Raw genomic sequence first — 15,137 nt, forward strand, 5'->3', positions numbered from 1 at the left:
TAAATTCTCGACTGTCTCATACTTCTGTTTAATAAGTTTTCTGTTTGACGTTTAGTCAGCTGTGTGAAAACCAAGGAGGAACCCACCCGGGGGATTAATAAAGTTTTATTTTATCTAATCTAATAACTTTAATCTCAGCCAAACCGATTTACTCACGAACAAACAAAACACTGAAAAAAGCCCAACAATAACATTTTTAGGTTGTCTAAGTGACTTATATATTACGTTTAACCCGAGCAGCGAAACTCCGCGGTGATCTGAAAATGATGTGCCGGGAGTTGTGCCGTTCTCGGCCGCATCAGTAACCCTCGAGCTCCCGGCTAGCTGTCGAGCTGGTGGGTAGCAGACGCCTCTGAAAACGTCGAACCACTTTTGCAAATATGGGATATCTTGATAAACCGAGCAGATATTTGATGTTTACACAACTACTTTCTCGCCTGAAAATATGTTAAAAGTTTATTTTGTGACCCAGAAAGATTAGTATGAGTAATTTTAAAACTTAGTAGCGGCCGCCATTGCTGGAAACTGGAGTTTGGCTGGGCCGCGCTATGAATTCTGGGATATGGTAGTAATTTGGACAGCCTTCGGCGCGTCGCTGTGACGTAATCGGTCTACAAATGCGGCCTCAGGAGGATGCAGCCCATGAATTTGGACATGTCCAGAGTATAATCGCAGCCTTTGCGGTTAGAAAATTGCACTTGATCATGTCGCGATATTATCGCAAATGCGATATATCGTTCAGCCCTAGGTGCGACACAAACAACCTGCAGCTCAACTCTGAGAAGACCAAGGAGCTCATCGTGGACTACAGGAGGAATGCTGACCCACATCCACCCATCCACATTAAGGGGACGGCTGTGGAGCGTGTGAGTAGCTTCAAGTTCCTGGGAGTCCACATCTATGAGGATCTCATCTGGACGACCAACTGCTCCAAGCTGGTCAAGAAGGCTCACCAGCGCCTCTTCTTCTTGAGGACTCTGAGGAAGAACCACCTGTCCTCAGACATCCTGGTGAACTTCTATCGTTGCACCATCGAGAGCATCCTGACCAACTGTATAACAGTCTGGTACAGGAACTGCTCTGCCTCGGACCGGAAGGCGTTGCAGAGGGTCGTGAAAACTGGCCAGCGCATCGCCGGAGCACCACTTCCTGCCATAAAGGACATCTACAGGAAGCGGTGTCTGAAAAGGGCTGGGAAAATCATCAGAGACCCCAGTCACCCATCACATGGACTCTTCACCCTCCTGCCCTCCGGGAGGCGCTACAGGAGCCTCCGGACTAAGACCTCCAGGTACCGGAACAGCTTCTTCCCCACAGTTGTCAGACTCCTGAACTCTGCCTCCTGACATCTGACCCACGTTAAACTCATGGACTGAACATACACACACCCACAATGGACAACTGTACCCTCAAACACACAATAATAACATGGACTGAACCACCACTCACAACCACTAGCACTTTATATAGCCTCTGTAGAAATTATCCACATATCTCACTTATCTTAACTGCACTACTGTATAGCTCTGTAATAATCATTCTGTACATACGATAATTTTTAACCCTACAACTGTTTACAACTTGCATAGTTCCCATTTCTGTATAGCTGTATATCTCAGATTCTGTAAAGTTATTTATTTCATATTCTGTATAATTTTTCATATTTATATCCTGTTCATAGCCTGTACATAGCTTGTACTCACTACAGCCTGTACATACTTATAGTTATAGAATATTCACAACATACTTCATACCGTGTACATTATAACATACCATAATAGACCCATTTCTGTAATATACTCACATATCTATATTATTGCTAATATATATTGTAATATATCTATATCACTAAAGCACTTCTGGATGGATGCAAACTGCATTTCGTTGCCCTGTACCTGTGCATGTGCAATGACAATAAAGTTGAATTCTATTCTATTCTAAGCTGGTTATGATCAGCAGTGGCTGCTCTGAGTCCAAAATCATTTCCGTCTTTGTTGTTTCTTTGCTCCTTCTCATGAAATACTGTTGGCAGTTGCATTTTTAAAATCTCTAATATATCACAGAAAATACTTAAAGAATAACACTTCATGATGACGCTCCCCAAATGTACAGACATACGCAATTAATTATCATCACAGTCGCTCATCTCCCTCTTCACTCAGTTGTTCTTAAGAAATACTGTTTGCTGTTTAACTTTTGGTCTTTTTTTCGTCTCACATAAACAAACAGACTGCCGAACTGTCTCATTATTGTGAAAAGACATCTGTTAACAACGTGGAAAAGTGAAGAATCACCGTCTGTCGAGAAATGACTCTCAGATGTTAAAACCTCGAATAGCTGAACAAATCAAATATTTGGGGAAGGTTCAGGTTGTAACAGAATGTGTTGATTTCTGTCAGGCTTTCATGCAAAAAAGCAATATTAGATTTGCTGGCCGATTGTGATTAGTATATATTATAAGATCCTCGTGCCAGCTGGCAAACAAACAAACAAAAATAAATGGTTGTGCCAGTGAATTGCAATCATGTGCATTTGCCTTCAAACTCGCTGAACCCGTTACTGCAAGTAGGACATTTTATTTAAATTTGTATGCTGGTTCTGGTAAAACACCGATCGGGCAAAACATCACGACCAATAACAGCTGATGTGCACTGATTATCTCTTCAGCATGGCTCCTGTTAGTGTGTTAGAAGGAGGAAAACTGGGCAAACGTCAAGGACAGACTGTGATGGTTAGACGACTGGGTCAGCACAACTCCACAACTGCAGCTCTTGGGGGGCTTCCTGTCTGCGATGGTCCGTATCTATCAAAAGTGAAAGGAACAGTTGTGACAGGGTCAAACTGCCTGAAAAATGAATGTTGGTTCCAATAAATGACAGATACCTGTGGGTCACCTGGGGAACACCTGGCATCAGGATGGCGAGGCAGGGGAGGCAGTGTGATGCTTTGGTCAATGTTCTGCTGGGAAGCCTTGGGTCATTGATGTGGATGTTGCTATGACACGTATCACCTACCTAAGCATTGTTGCAGAGCACGTACATCGTTCCCAGATGGCTGTGGCTTCTTTCAGCAGGATAGCGCACCCTGCCACGAAGCAAAAAGTTCAGAATTGTTTTGAGGAGCAACAACGAATTTGAGGCACCGACTTCTCTAGATGTCACTTGAGGCTTGCTCGAAAATGGAGTCAGTTCCCATAAGACTCCCACACTGAGCTTTACAACATTAATGAACTTTTAATTCAAAGCTGGTATTAACAATGGTTTTGGTCTCCATAGATATTTTCCTGCTTCATAACAGCTCTGAGCAGGAGTAATTATAACACATATTAACCGAGTTAGAGTTGTGGCTGTTAGCTGACAGGTTTGCAACACATTAACCCTGACAGGTGCTAGCAAGCCTTGACTGATTACTTAGCGCTGCAGCCTGTCATCCATATAATGTGACTTTTGGCTCCAAAGAAAAAACAACATTAACATAGTTAATGCTGAAGATTCAGGGTGTAGAGTTAAAAACCTCCGGGTGAAGGCGTAATGGAAAGGTCCATCTATTATAGTATCTGTGGTTCTCATCAACAGACATTTCACTGTAGAAAATCAGCCATGTGATGTGACATCCACAGGACACTTCAACATCAAATTCTTGGTCAGACCAGTTCAAACTATGACTAAATTCTGTTTTCATGCAAATGAAAAGGGCTGATGATTTGAGACTAATTGTAACCAGTGTTGGGGAGTAACGGAATACATGTACCGCCGTTACGTATTTAAAATACAAAATATGAGTAACTGTATTCCGTTACAGTTACCGTTTAAAAAGGTGGTATTCAGAATACAGTTACTTTGTTGAAATAAATGGATTACACTGCGGTACTTTCCTGTTTCATATTGTCGCGGGTCAGGACTGTTTGGGTTTTGTTTGACAGCTACGTTCTGTTGTTCCAGGCGGCAGCGCTACGGTTGCCATGGTTACAGGGCGACGCTCTCTCTCTCTCTCTGCGACTGTGTGTTTCCTGGGTGAGAGAGCGCCTTTTCGTTGTTGTTGTTGTTGTGCTAAGCTAACAGGCAGAATGCTACAAGCATAGCTCTAAAGAATGTAGCATCATGGGTAGTGTAGTCCGTGCTGCAGGGAGAATGGACTGCCATACACGTTATGGGTCTGTGAGCGCGAGGAGGGAGAAAAAGGGGAGTGGAAAGGTACGAGTTGTCATCGAGCAAAAACGGGAGCTGGAAGCATGTAAATATAATAGGGCTGCACGATAAATCGAAAATTTATTGTCATCGCGATATCAGCCTGCGCGATGGGCCCATCGCAAAAGACGGCGTAAACTGCGATAATTGGGTACCTTAAAATGTTTACACACGTGCTGTAAAGAATTTACCAATCAAAGAAATCCATTTACACATTTGACCAGTCGAATAGAGCCCTTCACGGCATTAACCAATCAAATGGATTAGAGGCCCGCCTCCTACGCAGGTCGGGCGCGAACAACGCTGCAGCAACGAGTCAGAGTTGTAATGGCTGAGAGCGAGACGCGTGACGAGAATGCTACTGAACTCGTGGCTAAAAAAAAAAATAGTACCTCACTTATTTGGAGGTACTTTGGATTTGATAAAGACGACGTTCTCCAAACACAGGTACTCTGCAAAACTTGCCGAACACTCGTGGCAACCACCAGAGGAAACACGACTAATCTCCACCATCATCTTCAATACAACCACAGAGAACTGTTTGAAGAGTTCCAGAAAGATAGGGCTAGCCAAACAAAGGTTGCTAATGTTAAGACAAAGAGCGCAGCAGTCCAACAGCCGTCTCTGTATCAGAGTTTTTCAAGTGGAATTCCTTATGAGAAAACGTCGAAGCGGTACAAAGAAATAACAGAGGCCATTACACATTTTTTGGCTAAAGACATGATGCCTATAAATACAGTTAGCAGAGAGGGCTTCACCAGTCTGATACATAAAGTGGACCAGAGATACCGCATCCCCTCACGAAACTACTTTTCACATGTCGCCATTCCACAAATGTATGAAACATGCCGCAAGACCGTCATGTTTGAACTGAGCCAAGCTGAAAACTACGCAAGCACTACAGACCTATGGTCAAGTCGTACAACGGAACCATATATGAGTTTCACAGTGCACTTCCTCACCGAAGACTTTGAACTGAAAACACGGTGTCTAGAGACTGTGTATTTTCCAGACTCCCACACTAGTGAAAATATAGCCCATGTATTACGTGAGGTGTTAGCCAGCTGGGATCTTAAAGAAGATCGACAAGTGTGCATCACCACAGACAACGGTGCCAATGTTGTGAGAGCCACGGAGCTAAACAACTGGGTCAGACTTCAGTGTTTTGGACACAGGCTGCACCTTGCAATCGGTAAGTTTTATTCAAGGCAGATCTTTTTAGCAATGAAAATGTGCTATACATTATTATCAAATTGATATTGATAAGGATAATGTTACCTTTTTAGACAACTTTAGTTATAAATTTCAATTAGTTTTTTTTTTTTAAAAAAAAGGTTTTAAACATGACAGTTTTTTTGTTTCCTCTTATTTCTCCAGAAAATTCTATCAAAGATGATGCCCGCATTGCCCGAGCCATTGGACTTTGCAAAAAGTTAGTTGGACATTTTTGCCACAGCTGGAAAGCAAAGATGGCTCTGAAAAAAGCACAGCAGAAGCTCAACCTCCCAGAGCACACACTGATCACAGAATGCCCAACCAGGTGGGGTTCCAGGCAGAAGATGATTGAGAGAGTCCTGGAGCAGCAGCGGGCCATTTCTGATGTCATCTCAGCAGACAAGAAATCAAGACACTTGATTCCTACTTGGCAGGATCTTGAGGTACTGGAGTCTGTCAACCAGGCATTACACCCCCTGCAAGACTTTACAGATGCCCTGTCTGGTGAGAGCTACGTTAGTGTTTCATATGTAAAACCAGTCCTTCATCTGATGAAGACGTCGGTGCTTGCAGAGAAGGAAGAAGACAGTGATTTGACAAAATCAATTAAGAAGAAAATCCTCGAGTACCTGATTACTAAATATGAAAATCCAGCTACCCAGGAACTTATGGACATGGCGTGCTTCATGGATCCCAGATTTAAAGTCAGCTACACCAGCACTGATCGAGTCTCAGACATCAAGACCAGAGTGATGTCAGAAATGGAAGCAGTGGCACAGAAGGTATTCATGCATGCTTATATATAAAACCTTTCAATTCATATTTAGTCCAAAATGTTTACTTTTCTTATAATCTGCTTTCTGTTCCAGGAGAGAAGCTCCGCTGAACCAGAGGCCCAGACAGATGATCCACCCAGTCGTCCCCTGAAGAAGGCAAAAAAGTCCCTGGGCAGTTTCTTCAAGGCAGCTCCAATCCCTACCTCCTCTTTTATGCATCTCTCACAAGCTGTTGAAGCTGAGCTTAACAGCTACTTGCTATCCACGGCCATAGACAGTGAGGAAGACCCCTTGGCATGGTGGAAACTCCACAAAATGACATTCCCACAGCTAAGCAAGCTTGCAAGGAAGTATCTCTGCATACCTGCAAGTAGCTCACCTTCAGAGAGACTTTTTAGTACATCAGGAAACATAGTAACATGTCAGCGCACATGTTTAAAACCTTGGAGAGTAAACATGTTGGTTTTCCTTAACAAGAACTTGCCATAAAAAACATTCACTCAGGAAGGATGAATGCAAGATAGAGAAACCTTTTTTTTTTTCAAAAAATTACAAAAATACACTACCTACATTGTTCTTAATTGTTGATAATATTAGTCTTGGCCAGTACGACCACAAAGGTAGACAATTGTTCTTTGGTGTGTTCCCACAGCAGACAAGTTCTTACCTATAGTTTAATCTAGTAAAGTTTCCACTCCAGTTTTGACTTGCATCATAACTACTTGGTGAGTGGTAAAATGATGAACACCTGCATAGAGATAATTTGCAGTATAATTTAAGTTATGTTTATTTAAAACTAATTATAGAGACCGGGAAGGATGTCTTTCAGAATTCAAGCCTCAGAAATTTTTTTATGGGGGCAATGTTTCAATGTTTGACTGCACTTTGTTGTTACACTGCTAATACAGCAGCTTTCATTAAATAAAACTGTGCAGTAAAACGGAAATTATGTATTTGTTTTTTGTTTTTTTTTTGCTATTTATTTTATCGCAAGTCATATCGTTATCGCAGTATTGATCACAGTTATCGCACATCGCAGGTTTTCCTAATATCGTGCAGCCCTAAAATATAATAATAACCACTGCAGCCAAGAAGAGTGCCTGACGAGCCCAGTTGTAAGTAAGCTATTAAGACTCGACTGTACACCATGTTCGTGTTTTCCTCCGAAAACAATAAGTTCCATTGGAGCAGCCTTTCAACGCCTCTCTCTGTCTCTTGCAAGAAAAGTTGACCCACACAACAAAGTAAAGCTATTTTTCGGCTACGAGCCGACAGTGACCCAGTATTAGTCAGAGGTCCCTTTACTACAGTTCGGAGTCGCAGACCTTCAGTAATAGTAATAAATCACAGCAATAGTACATTCATGTTGTTGTAAACAGCATGATAATATATTAAGTAATCCAAAGTATTCAGAATACGTTACTGTCATTGAGTAACGTAACGGAATACGTTACAGAATACATTTTGGGGCATGTAATCTGTATTCTGTAATGGAATACATTTTAAAAGTAACCTTCCCAACACTGATTGTAACTGTAGTGTAAGCTGTTACCTAGTAGCTACAAATCTAAATGTTTGATCTACAGTGATAAGAGAAACACAGGGTTTAAGTATAAGCGGTGTCTGGGGACACATGGACACCTTTCTGTAAGACATTATGACACCTATCAGAACTCAACTGTGCCAAAATATTAACCAAAGCTTAGCTGGGCGTGTTGCCTACAGCTGGTTGTAGGAGTCTTTTCCCTTTGTTTATTGTTGAATGAGAGTTGTTGGTAATTATTTGTAATGATTAATATTCTTAAACAAGTAAGCTGTTAAACCTAGTTACAGTTTTTCAGTTGAATCATTACGCAGCAGTAGTCCTGAATGCTGGGAATTTTTAACAGTTAGTGAAAATGTGATCCTTGAACAAAAATCAAAATGTTTTCTTGATAATTTAATTATTTGTAGTTTTTCTGCTTAAATTCAAACCATAAATCACAACGTTCGCCACACTAAAGCTAATAAAACTATTTAAACTGCTTTTCTGTTCTCTGCCTACAAGCAGACACTGCATGTGTGCATGCAGCACAGTGTACAACAAATAAAGCCTCCATGGTTAACAGGTATGCTGGCAACCTTGTCAGTGTAAAAATGGAGGGTTTTTTTAGTTCCTGGCTTTTAAAGGTCTTGATCTTCTTGTTTTAGTCTTGAAAGGTTTTTGTTTGTTTTTCACTCTCCCCGTTTTCAGTGAAAGTGCACTTTTTGGTGATGCATTTACACCTTTCTGAGCAGCCCCGCTGGTCCAGCGCTGCTGCCGCCGTCACAAGATGTGTGACATGTAAAAGCAGAGAGAGCAAACAGATGGACACCCAGACTGTTTGGGTGGCCCTCCTCATTAAATCCTCCTCTTGCAGCTGACCCTCTGTAGCCGAGAGGACTCTATTCTGGCATTGGCAGTTTATACAGCAAGACCGAGCTGCAATTTATCACCCATGGCAGGTTAAACCATGTGCACAATCTGTTTATATCTATAATTATAAGGCATCATCCTGCCTATGTGCTGTGAGGGTTCAAGAACATCTGCTTGGAGAAATTCAGCAGGAGGTCAGGCGTAGCTGGAAAGGTCTGTGGTTTTATATCAGGTGGGAGTAAATCTACTGCGATAGACATATTAGGTGTGTTTGTGTGCAAGGGCACAGAGGTACTAAGAGGCAGGATTCATGTCTCTATCTGGAGTCTTTCACAGGCCTCTTTACATGATCAGCTACAAATCGAGCTACAATTTCATGACCTGGACTCACTTCAATCACACAAATATGTTTCGCACCATCGTGGCTGCTTTTCATAGCAACTCTTTTAACAATGTCTCAGTGTTGCTTTGTGTTGCATTTTCCATTGATATTTTTTTCTAAACATTCATTTTTAATTTCTCTTTGCTATTTCAAGTTTTATGGTCATGTACAGATAAACAGTGCAGCCACATTTATCCAATGAAAGTCCTCAGCTTTACATGAGCATATAGAGAGTGTGCAGTTATTTACAGAAGAAAATAACAGAAATTAGCAGTGGTAATAATAATAATAATAATAATAATAATAATGAGAGGAAAAAGTATTAAATATTACAGAATTTAGTTGGTATTTACATTTAAGACAAGTTGGTATTTATAAGTTTGTGCAAGAGTATTTACAGCTTGTACAAAGTTGTGCAGTGAGCATTTAAGTAGCATTTGTGTAAGTGACCGTGTGCAGTCCTGTAATTGTAGAGGTGTGTGTGGAATGTCAGCGGTTCAAAAGGCTCGTGGGTAAAAACTGTCCCTGTGTCTGGTAGTGCGGGTCTGGGTTTAGGCTGATTGGGACCTGATGAATGTAAAAACAAAGAATAACCAGATTTTTTTTTTTTTACCTGATTTTTGTTTCTGAGAAAACTAGATGCACATATGAGGACATTCACGCAGGTCCTAGGAGGTTAAACGAGATCTCCAGTAAACAGCCGTGTTAACCATTTGAGTCCTACTATGACGTCATAGGTGCTAACCCTAACCCTGCCCTGGCTTTCTATTTGGAAGATTTTTTTTTCGGGGGGTAATTCATAACTAAACTGAGATATTCCCCTCCTCTGGATAATCTTATACATTAAACAAAAGTTAGACATGTTACAAAAAATGTAGAAATGTACTTTGTACTATTATAGTGTTATTATTATTATTTTCAGTGTTTGCTTATAGAGGTTGTGCAGGGTGCGCTGATGCTGTGGTTGGTTTTTTATACTGTATGTGAACTATCATATCTATACTTCTCCTGTTCCTGTATTTAATCATTTCAATAGACATTTGTTCAAACATTTCAACGTTGAATATCCGCCCACCTGTGGGTTTTTCTCGATCTCTAGTTATGGTTGAAAAATAAATCCAAAGATTTTAGAAAATGCATCAACATTGGTACTTCTAGATGTCCTTTTCAGACTTTCTAGCAAAAGAAAGCAAAAGATAAATATGTTTAATTGCTTCTTTGGGATTATTTGACGTATAGGACAAATATGGCAGAAAGGACGTCGATATATAACAGGAAGATAATATTGAGATTTCAACCATGTTTTCTAGCTACTGTAACCGACCCAGAGTTTGGGCCGGTAAAACAGATTAAATGTTCCTGCAAAACAGGGAAATGATGAGACAGAGACGACTGGTGAAGTTTCTCTTTGCCTCGCTTCTGCCATATTTATTTATACAATCACATGTATTTTTAACTTGCAGCATCACCATTCTCTATATTATACAACAGAAATAACAATAAAACCGTCTGTATGTTCAAGCTGCAATACCACGATCTTTTCATGGGAAACAAGAGTACTTCACGTGTAGTGACCTTCAAATCATTTACTCGGTTATTCTCTCTGAATGACAACTCAAAACAATATGAAATGCATGTTCAAATACATTTTTACCTCTAACTTTTAACCCAAATACCTATGTATTCTGATTGTTTTAACCAACATACCAGTGCTTGGTCTTAAACCAATTTAGCTTAGTAGCTCACAAATACATGAAAGAGTCATGTGTATGCTGGCAGGCTTAGCTTTAGCTATAACATTCTCAAAATCACTTTTCAGAACCAGTAAACAGTCGTTCTTCACTGCCAACAGCAGATTAACATTCATATTCACAAAATCAGGACACGACAAGGAGCTTATTCAGCTAAAACGACCTGAAATAAGTGGAGAAAGGAAACCAAATGGCGCCCGCGGCTGGCTAGGCTTTGGCATTTTTTTCCAGTCCTTCTACTTCATAAAACGTAACAAATAACAGGGTTTACCCGCTGATTTATACCCTCACATTTAGCTTTGTTTCTTATCAATATTTTACAACCGTTTTAATATAGTTTTACCGGTTACAAACCTGCAAAACAGGGAAATGATGAGACAGAGACGACTGGTGAAGTTTCTCTTTGCCTCGCTTCTGCCATATTGGAGAGGAGGACCTATGACCTCGCTATTCTGTCTCACTGAACAATGCGCCACCCGGAGGCTGGGGGGTGCAACTACCTCATTATACATAGTTCACTTCGGTGACAAATCTCTCATTTTTTTAACAAGTACTACTTCTGATGGGATCACACATTAGTGTGTCACACTACACATAGCTGTGTTATGTGCATATATAGTGAATCATTACTATAACTACTAAATAAGGCACAGTGTATCTTTTGTTCTGCCCCCCCAGCTGATGGCTGCCCCTCCATAAGCCTGGATCTGTTGGGGCGTTCTTCCTATTAACAGGGAGTTTTTCCTCCCCACTGTTGACAAAGGCTTGCTCTGATTGTTGTTTGTGTGTGCAGGGTCTGTCTTTTACAATGCCTCGAGGTGACTGTCGTTGGGATTTGACTCCATATAAATGAAACTGGAATGAATTAAATTGTTTAAAAACAGGAGCCTAAACAATGGTTTAAAATGTGTGGCTCACTGAAAAACTTTTTCAGACTTCTTGTAGAAATGAACCCTGCTGGTATGTGCAAACACACACACACACACACACAGAGCACACAAATGCAAAAAGCATGTGCATATTCTAGGTAGAGCATAGTGTGAGAGATGTAGCCTAATAGCATAATGATATTAATGAGAGACCATTCATCATGCGGACTCATCACTTAACTTGATGAATACCAGCAATTTAAAGCAGAGACTCAAGTGGAACATGCCTCAGTCGCTGCTCCACTAGCTAACCTTTCAGTCTATTATGCCACACGTCTCCCCGGATTTAAAGCTGAATGAACCGACTCGACGGCTGCTGAATATTTACCCTAAAACATCAGCTGCAAAATAACAAAACTTGCGAAGCATTAGTGAGAAAATCAGTCCAAAATTTACTCCGACTGTTTTCAAAGACAACAAAGAAATCAGCTGCTCACAGGCGTACGCGGTCTCACATGAGCTGCCATCATCATACCTCTGCAAACATCTCGATCCCCATCCCCTCTAGAATGCATTTTAATTAGATGTAGTTATTAATTACTCCCATCCATGAAGACTTCCGTGTAACTGCAAAATGCTGATATGTTCATTCCTGCAGAGGAATGGTTAATAGACACATAAAGTTTAAAAGTGATAGAAGTCAAACTGGGGGAGGCCGGGCTCGTTAAAAGGAGCTAACATTAGCCTGATTGGGGGAAAGCTTGAACCTTATCTGGAAACTTCTGCAGTGAAAAAAAAAAAGGGGGGGGGGGGGGGGGATAATTAAAAAGAAAAAAGAGCGCTGTGTCTGTGCCCCTTGTAGCAATCAAGTCAGTCAGACATGAATAATTCATGCATTTGTTTGAGAGTCAGCTGTAAGATTTAATAAAGGTCATAAGGATCTGCAGATGTGTTCACTTCGATTTACTTTGGTTCTTTATTTTTTTCCTAAAGTGAGATTTAAACTCTTTCACGTCGTCAGTGCCAACACGCAAATAGCAGGAAGAGGTTGTTTCAGGGAGAAGAATAAAGCGTCTCGCTCGCAGATTCACCAAATAAACAAATCTATTTCTGCTGTGAACAGAAAAAAATAGCTTTTATCAGCTGAAACACGGCGTTGTGAGTTTCCCTCCTCAGGAAACTAAATTCATTAAAAATATATATTCCTATCCAATCTCATTTTCATTCCTAAACCTCTTTTTTTTATTTCTATTACAAATGCCTGGAGATAATTACCATTTATTAAATCAGGGCTACTAAAGACAAAAGGAAAATGTAGCTGTGCTAATTTACACAGTAATGAGTACATTTGTAGGAATGTAATTCTCCAATAACTACTCGTACAGAAATATGTGCATGCAGACAGAAAAAAGCCGAGCCGAAACACGTTTTTCCTCCTGGTAGATGAAAATCCATCAACTCATGTGAGTCAGGAAGAGAAAACTGCTCCCGTCTCGATTTCAGCAGCAGTCTAACAGCATGTGAGGAGGATGTGCGTACATCATTCAAGCTCCCGGGATATACATTTTTGAACAGTAGAGTCCGAACAGACAAGTGTTTTCGTTTGTGCGTGACTGGCGAGACAGTGTTGTTGTTTTTTTCCCCTCTCGATGCTTTCATTTTACCCGACCTCACCGAGCTCAGACAAAAGCTACAAAGAAACAAAAAATGTCACAATCAAAGGTGCCGCTGTTTAGATTGTAGCCGGGGTGCTGACAGCAGCACTGTGTGACTGCAGTCGGATGCACTTTCAGGTTTTCCTTCTGCTGGTGCTTCCTGTCAGTCTGGCCCCGTCATCCCGCCTCTGTCTCTCAGCATGTCGGTTTCATGGCTCCTCTTCTCTCACCATCATTTTTTCCCCTCTTACCGGGTCTCCTGGTCCTCTCGCTGTGTCAGGTTCTTCCTCTTCACACACAGATAATCCTTTATTCCAGTGCAGCCGCCGATTCTTTGAATAGCAGTGGGCGTGCTATTAGGCCCATTAGTCCAATATTCCGGTGCTGAGAGAGGAAGATGAGAAATGAAATAGCAGCAATGCGGGTTGCGTGGACTGATCTCAGGTGTGTGTGTGTGTGTGTGTGTGGGCTGTGATGAATGTGATGACTGTGTGGTTTAATGGATGGCTTTGAAACCTGTGTGGTGAGAGGAAGAAAGAACAAGATAACAGATATGTCAGTGTTTGTCCAACATACACTAACGTGTACGGTCATGTGGGAAACCCAAGCATCTCCTCGGTGCTTCCAGAGAATGAAGAGGGTAAGTAGCAGCCAGGTGCTGCCAATCAAATACACTTGATTAACTGATTGTCAGCAAGTGTGAGCACCGTTATAAAAGAAGAAATTTGGGCAGTTTGCCCCATTTCAGGCATACGTGTTAGTACAGTCTATCCAGGTGTGTTTCAGCCCGAGGTCAGACTGTGCAGTGCTCAGAGAAAAAGCAGGAAGCCCACGAGCTGCATCTGTGAGCCTCTAGAGGCCTCAGTGAGGAGCTTACATGCTAACGTTCACAACATAAGAATTAGAAAAAGGCTGAATAAGAATGTCTTGTTTGGAAAGGCTGAAGAGACCATAACAGCACAGTCTAGGTGTGCAAAGCTGAAGGTATATCCCCATCGTGTTGTGATCTGTGTTGGGGTCATTGTTCAGAAAAGTACTGTATTATACATATTACATGTTTAATATGTACTTGAACACTGAGTAATGCAGTACAAGTGAGTACTTTACCAGGAGAAAGTAATTCGTTAGAATCGTTCTCTTAGTATTTCTGTATGAACACAAAGCTGACATCAGAAAGCGAAGATGAAAATGAGCTTCTACACCGGAGGCTGCAGCTCAGGGCCCGGCTGCTGTGTTCATGCAGTGTATGACAAAACCTCATGGCATCATTGTGACATCATAGGAATCGTACTGAAAAAATAAAAAGCATGTTGGACATATCTGCCCATGCCCTTACAGTCCTGTGAGTGAGCTGTAAAACAGCCTTGTTTTGTCTCTTGCTCATGTTGAAGCTCGACTTGGAACCTTGTCAAGATCCAACCATGCAAAATAGGATTTTCCGAGTGGTCTTAAACTTTTGATGGGGACTGTATCTGCAGCTGTGGTTTATATAAATGCTTCAAAATGGCTGCTTCACAGCAAACAAGCTAGCTGTACTTACTCGGCAGCATATTTTGCCAGGACGAGAAATTATTCTTGTTAATGTGAGGACAGTTTATTAGAGACCCCTGGGAGGTTATTTCACCAGTTTCTATCTTACAAAAACAAAAACGTGCTAGAGCCCTTCCTCTTTGATGAGCTTAGCTAAACAGAGTTTGGCTTAACCACACATCATCTTGAATAACTCAGCAGTTATTTGCTGTTTCTGGGTCTAAATGCTCTTTTAGTCCCCAAAGACCAATAAGTACATGATATTGGTATTTAGGGCGCAGTAAGCCACAGTGTACTTAAAGCTTAAAGGTGTGATTCGCATGAATAGTGCTAATAAAAAGCTTTAGGTGCCTAGAATGACAGCTGGATAGGTTTGG

The 15,137-nt window shown here is 41.2% G+C and overlaps 1 protein-coding gene and 1 long non-coding RNA gene across 3 annotated transcripts in view; one reads left to right on the forward strand and one right to left on the reverse strand.

The window, feature by feature from the left end:
- Window positions 1–2,560: 2,560 nt before the first annotated feature.
- LOC145420511 (uncharacterized) overlaps window positions 2,561–15,137 on the reverse strand; it is a 41,911-nt gene continuing 29,334 nt past the window's right edge. For both annotated transcript variants that reach the window (XR_013901834.1, XR_013901833.1), the window contains 2 exons: window positions 2,884–3,084; window positions 2,561–2,803 (listed from right to left, as the gene is read on the reverse strand). This is a non-coding gene — a long non-coding RNA (uncharacterized LOC145420511). The remainder of the gene's footprint in view (window positions 2,804–2,883; window positions 3,085–15,137) is intronic.
- Window positions 4,237–7,124, forward strand: LOC113012723 (E3 SUMO-protein ligase ZBED1-like). Its single transcript, XM_026153024.2, has 3 exons — window positions 4,237–5,379; window positions 5,565–6,184; window positions 6,272–7,124. Exons 1-3 carry the CDS (start codon window positions 4,515–4,517, stop codon window positions 6,665–6,667), a joined length of 1,881 nt encoding a protein of 626 aa, XP_026008809.2. The 5' UTR covers window positions 4,237–4,514; the 3' UTR covers window positions 6,668–7,124.

Source organism: Astatotilapia calliptera, chromosome 15 (assembly GCF_964374335.1).
Source record: "Astatotilapia calliptera chromosome 15, fAstCal68.1, whole genome shotgun sequence".
Taxonomy (NCBI): Eukaryota; Metazoa; Chordata; class Actinopteri; order Cichliformes; family Cichlidae; genus Astatotilapia; species Astatotilapia calliptera.

Coding starts and splice junctions, on each gene's coding strand:
- LOC113012723 (XM_026153024.2), top strand. CDS start 4,515: ATGGCTGAGAGCGAGACGCGTGACGAGAATGCTACTGAACTCGTGGCT. Junction 5,380..5,564: donor CAGGCTGCACCTTGCAATCG/GTAAGTTTTATT, acceptor TTATTTCTCCAG/AAAATTCTATCAAAGATGAT. Junction 6,185..6,271: donor TGGAAGCAGTGGCACAGAAG/GTATTCATGCAT, acceptor TTTCTGTTCCAG/GAGAGAAGCTCCGCTGAACC.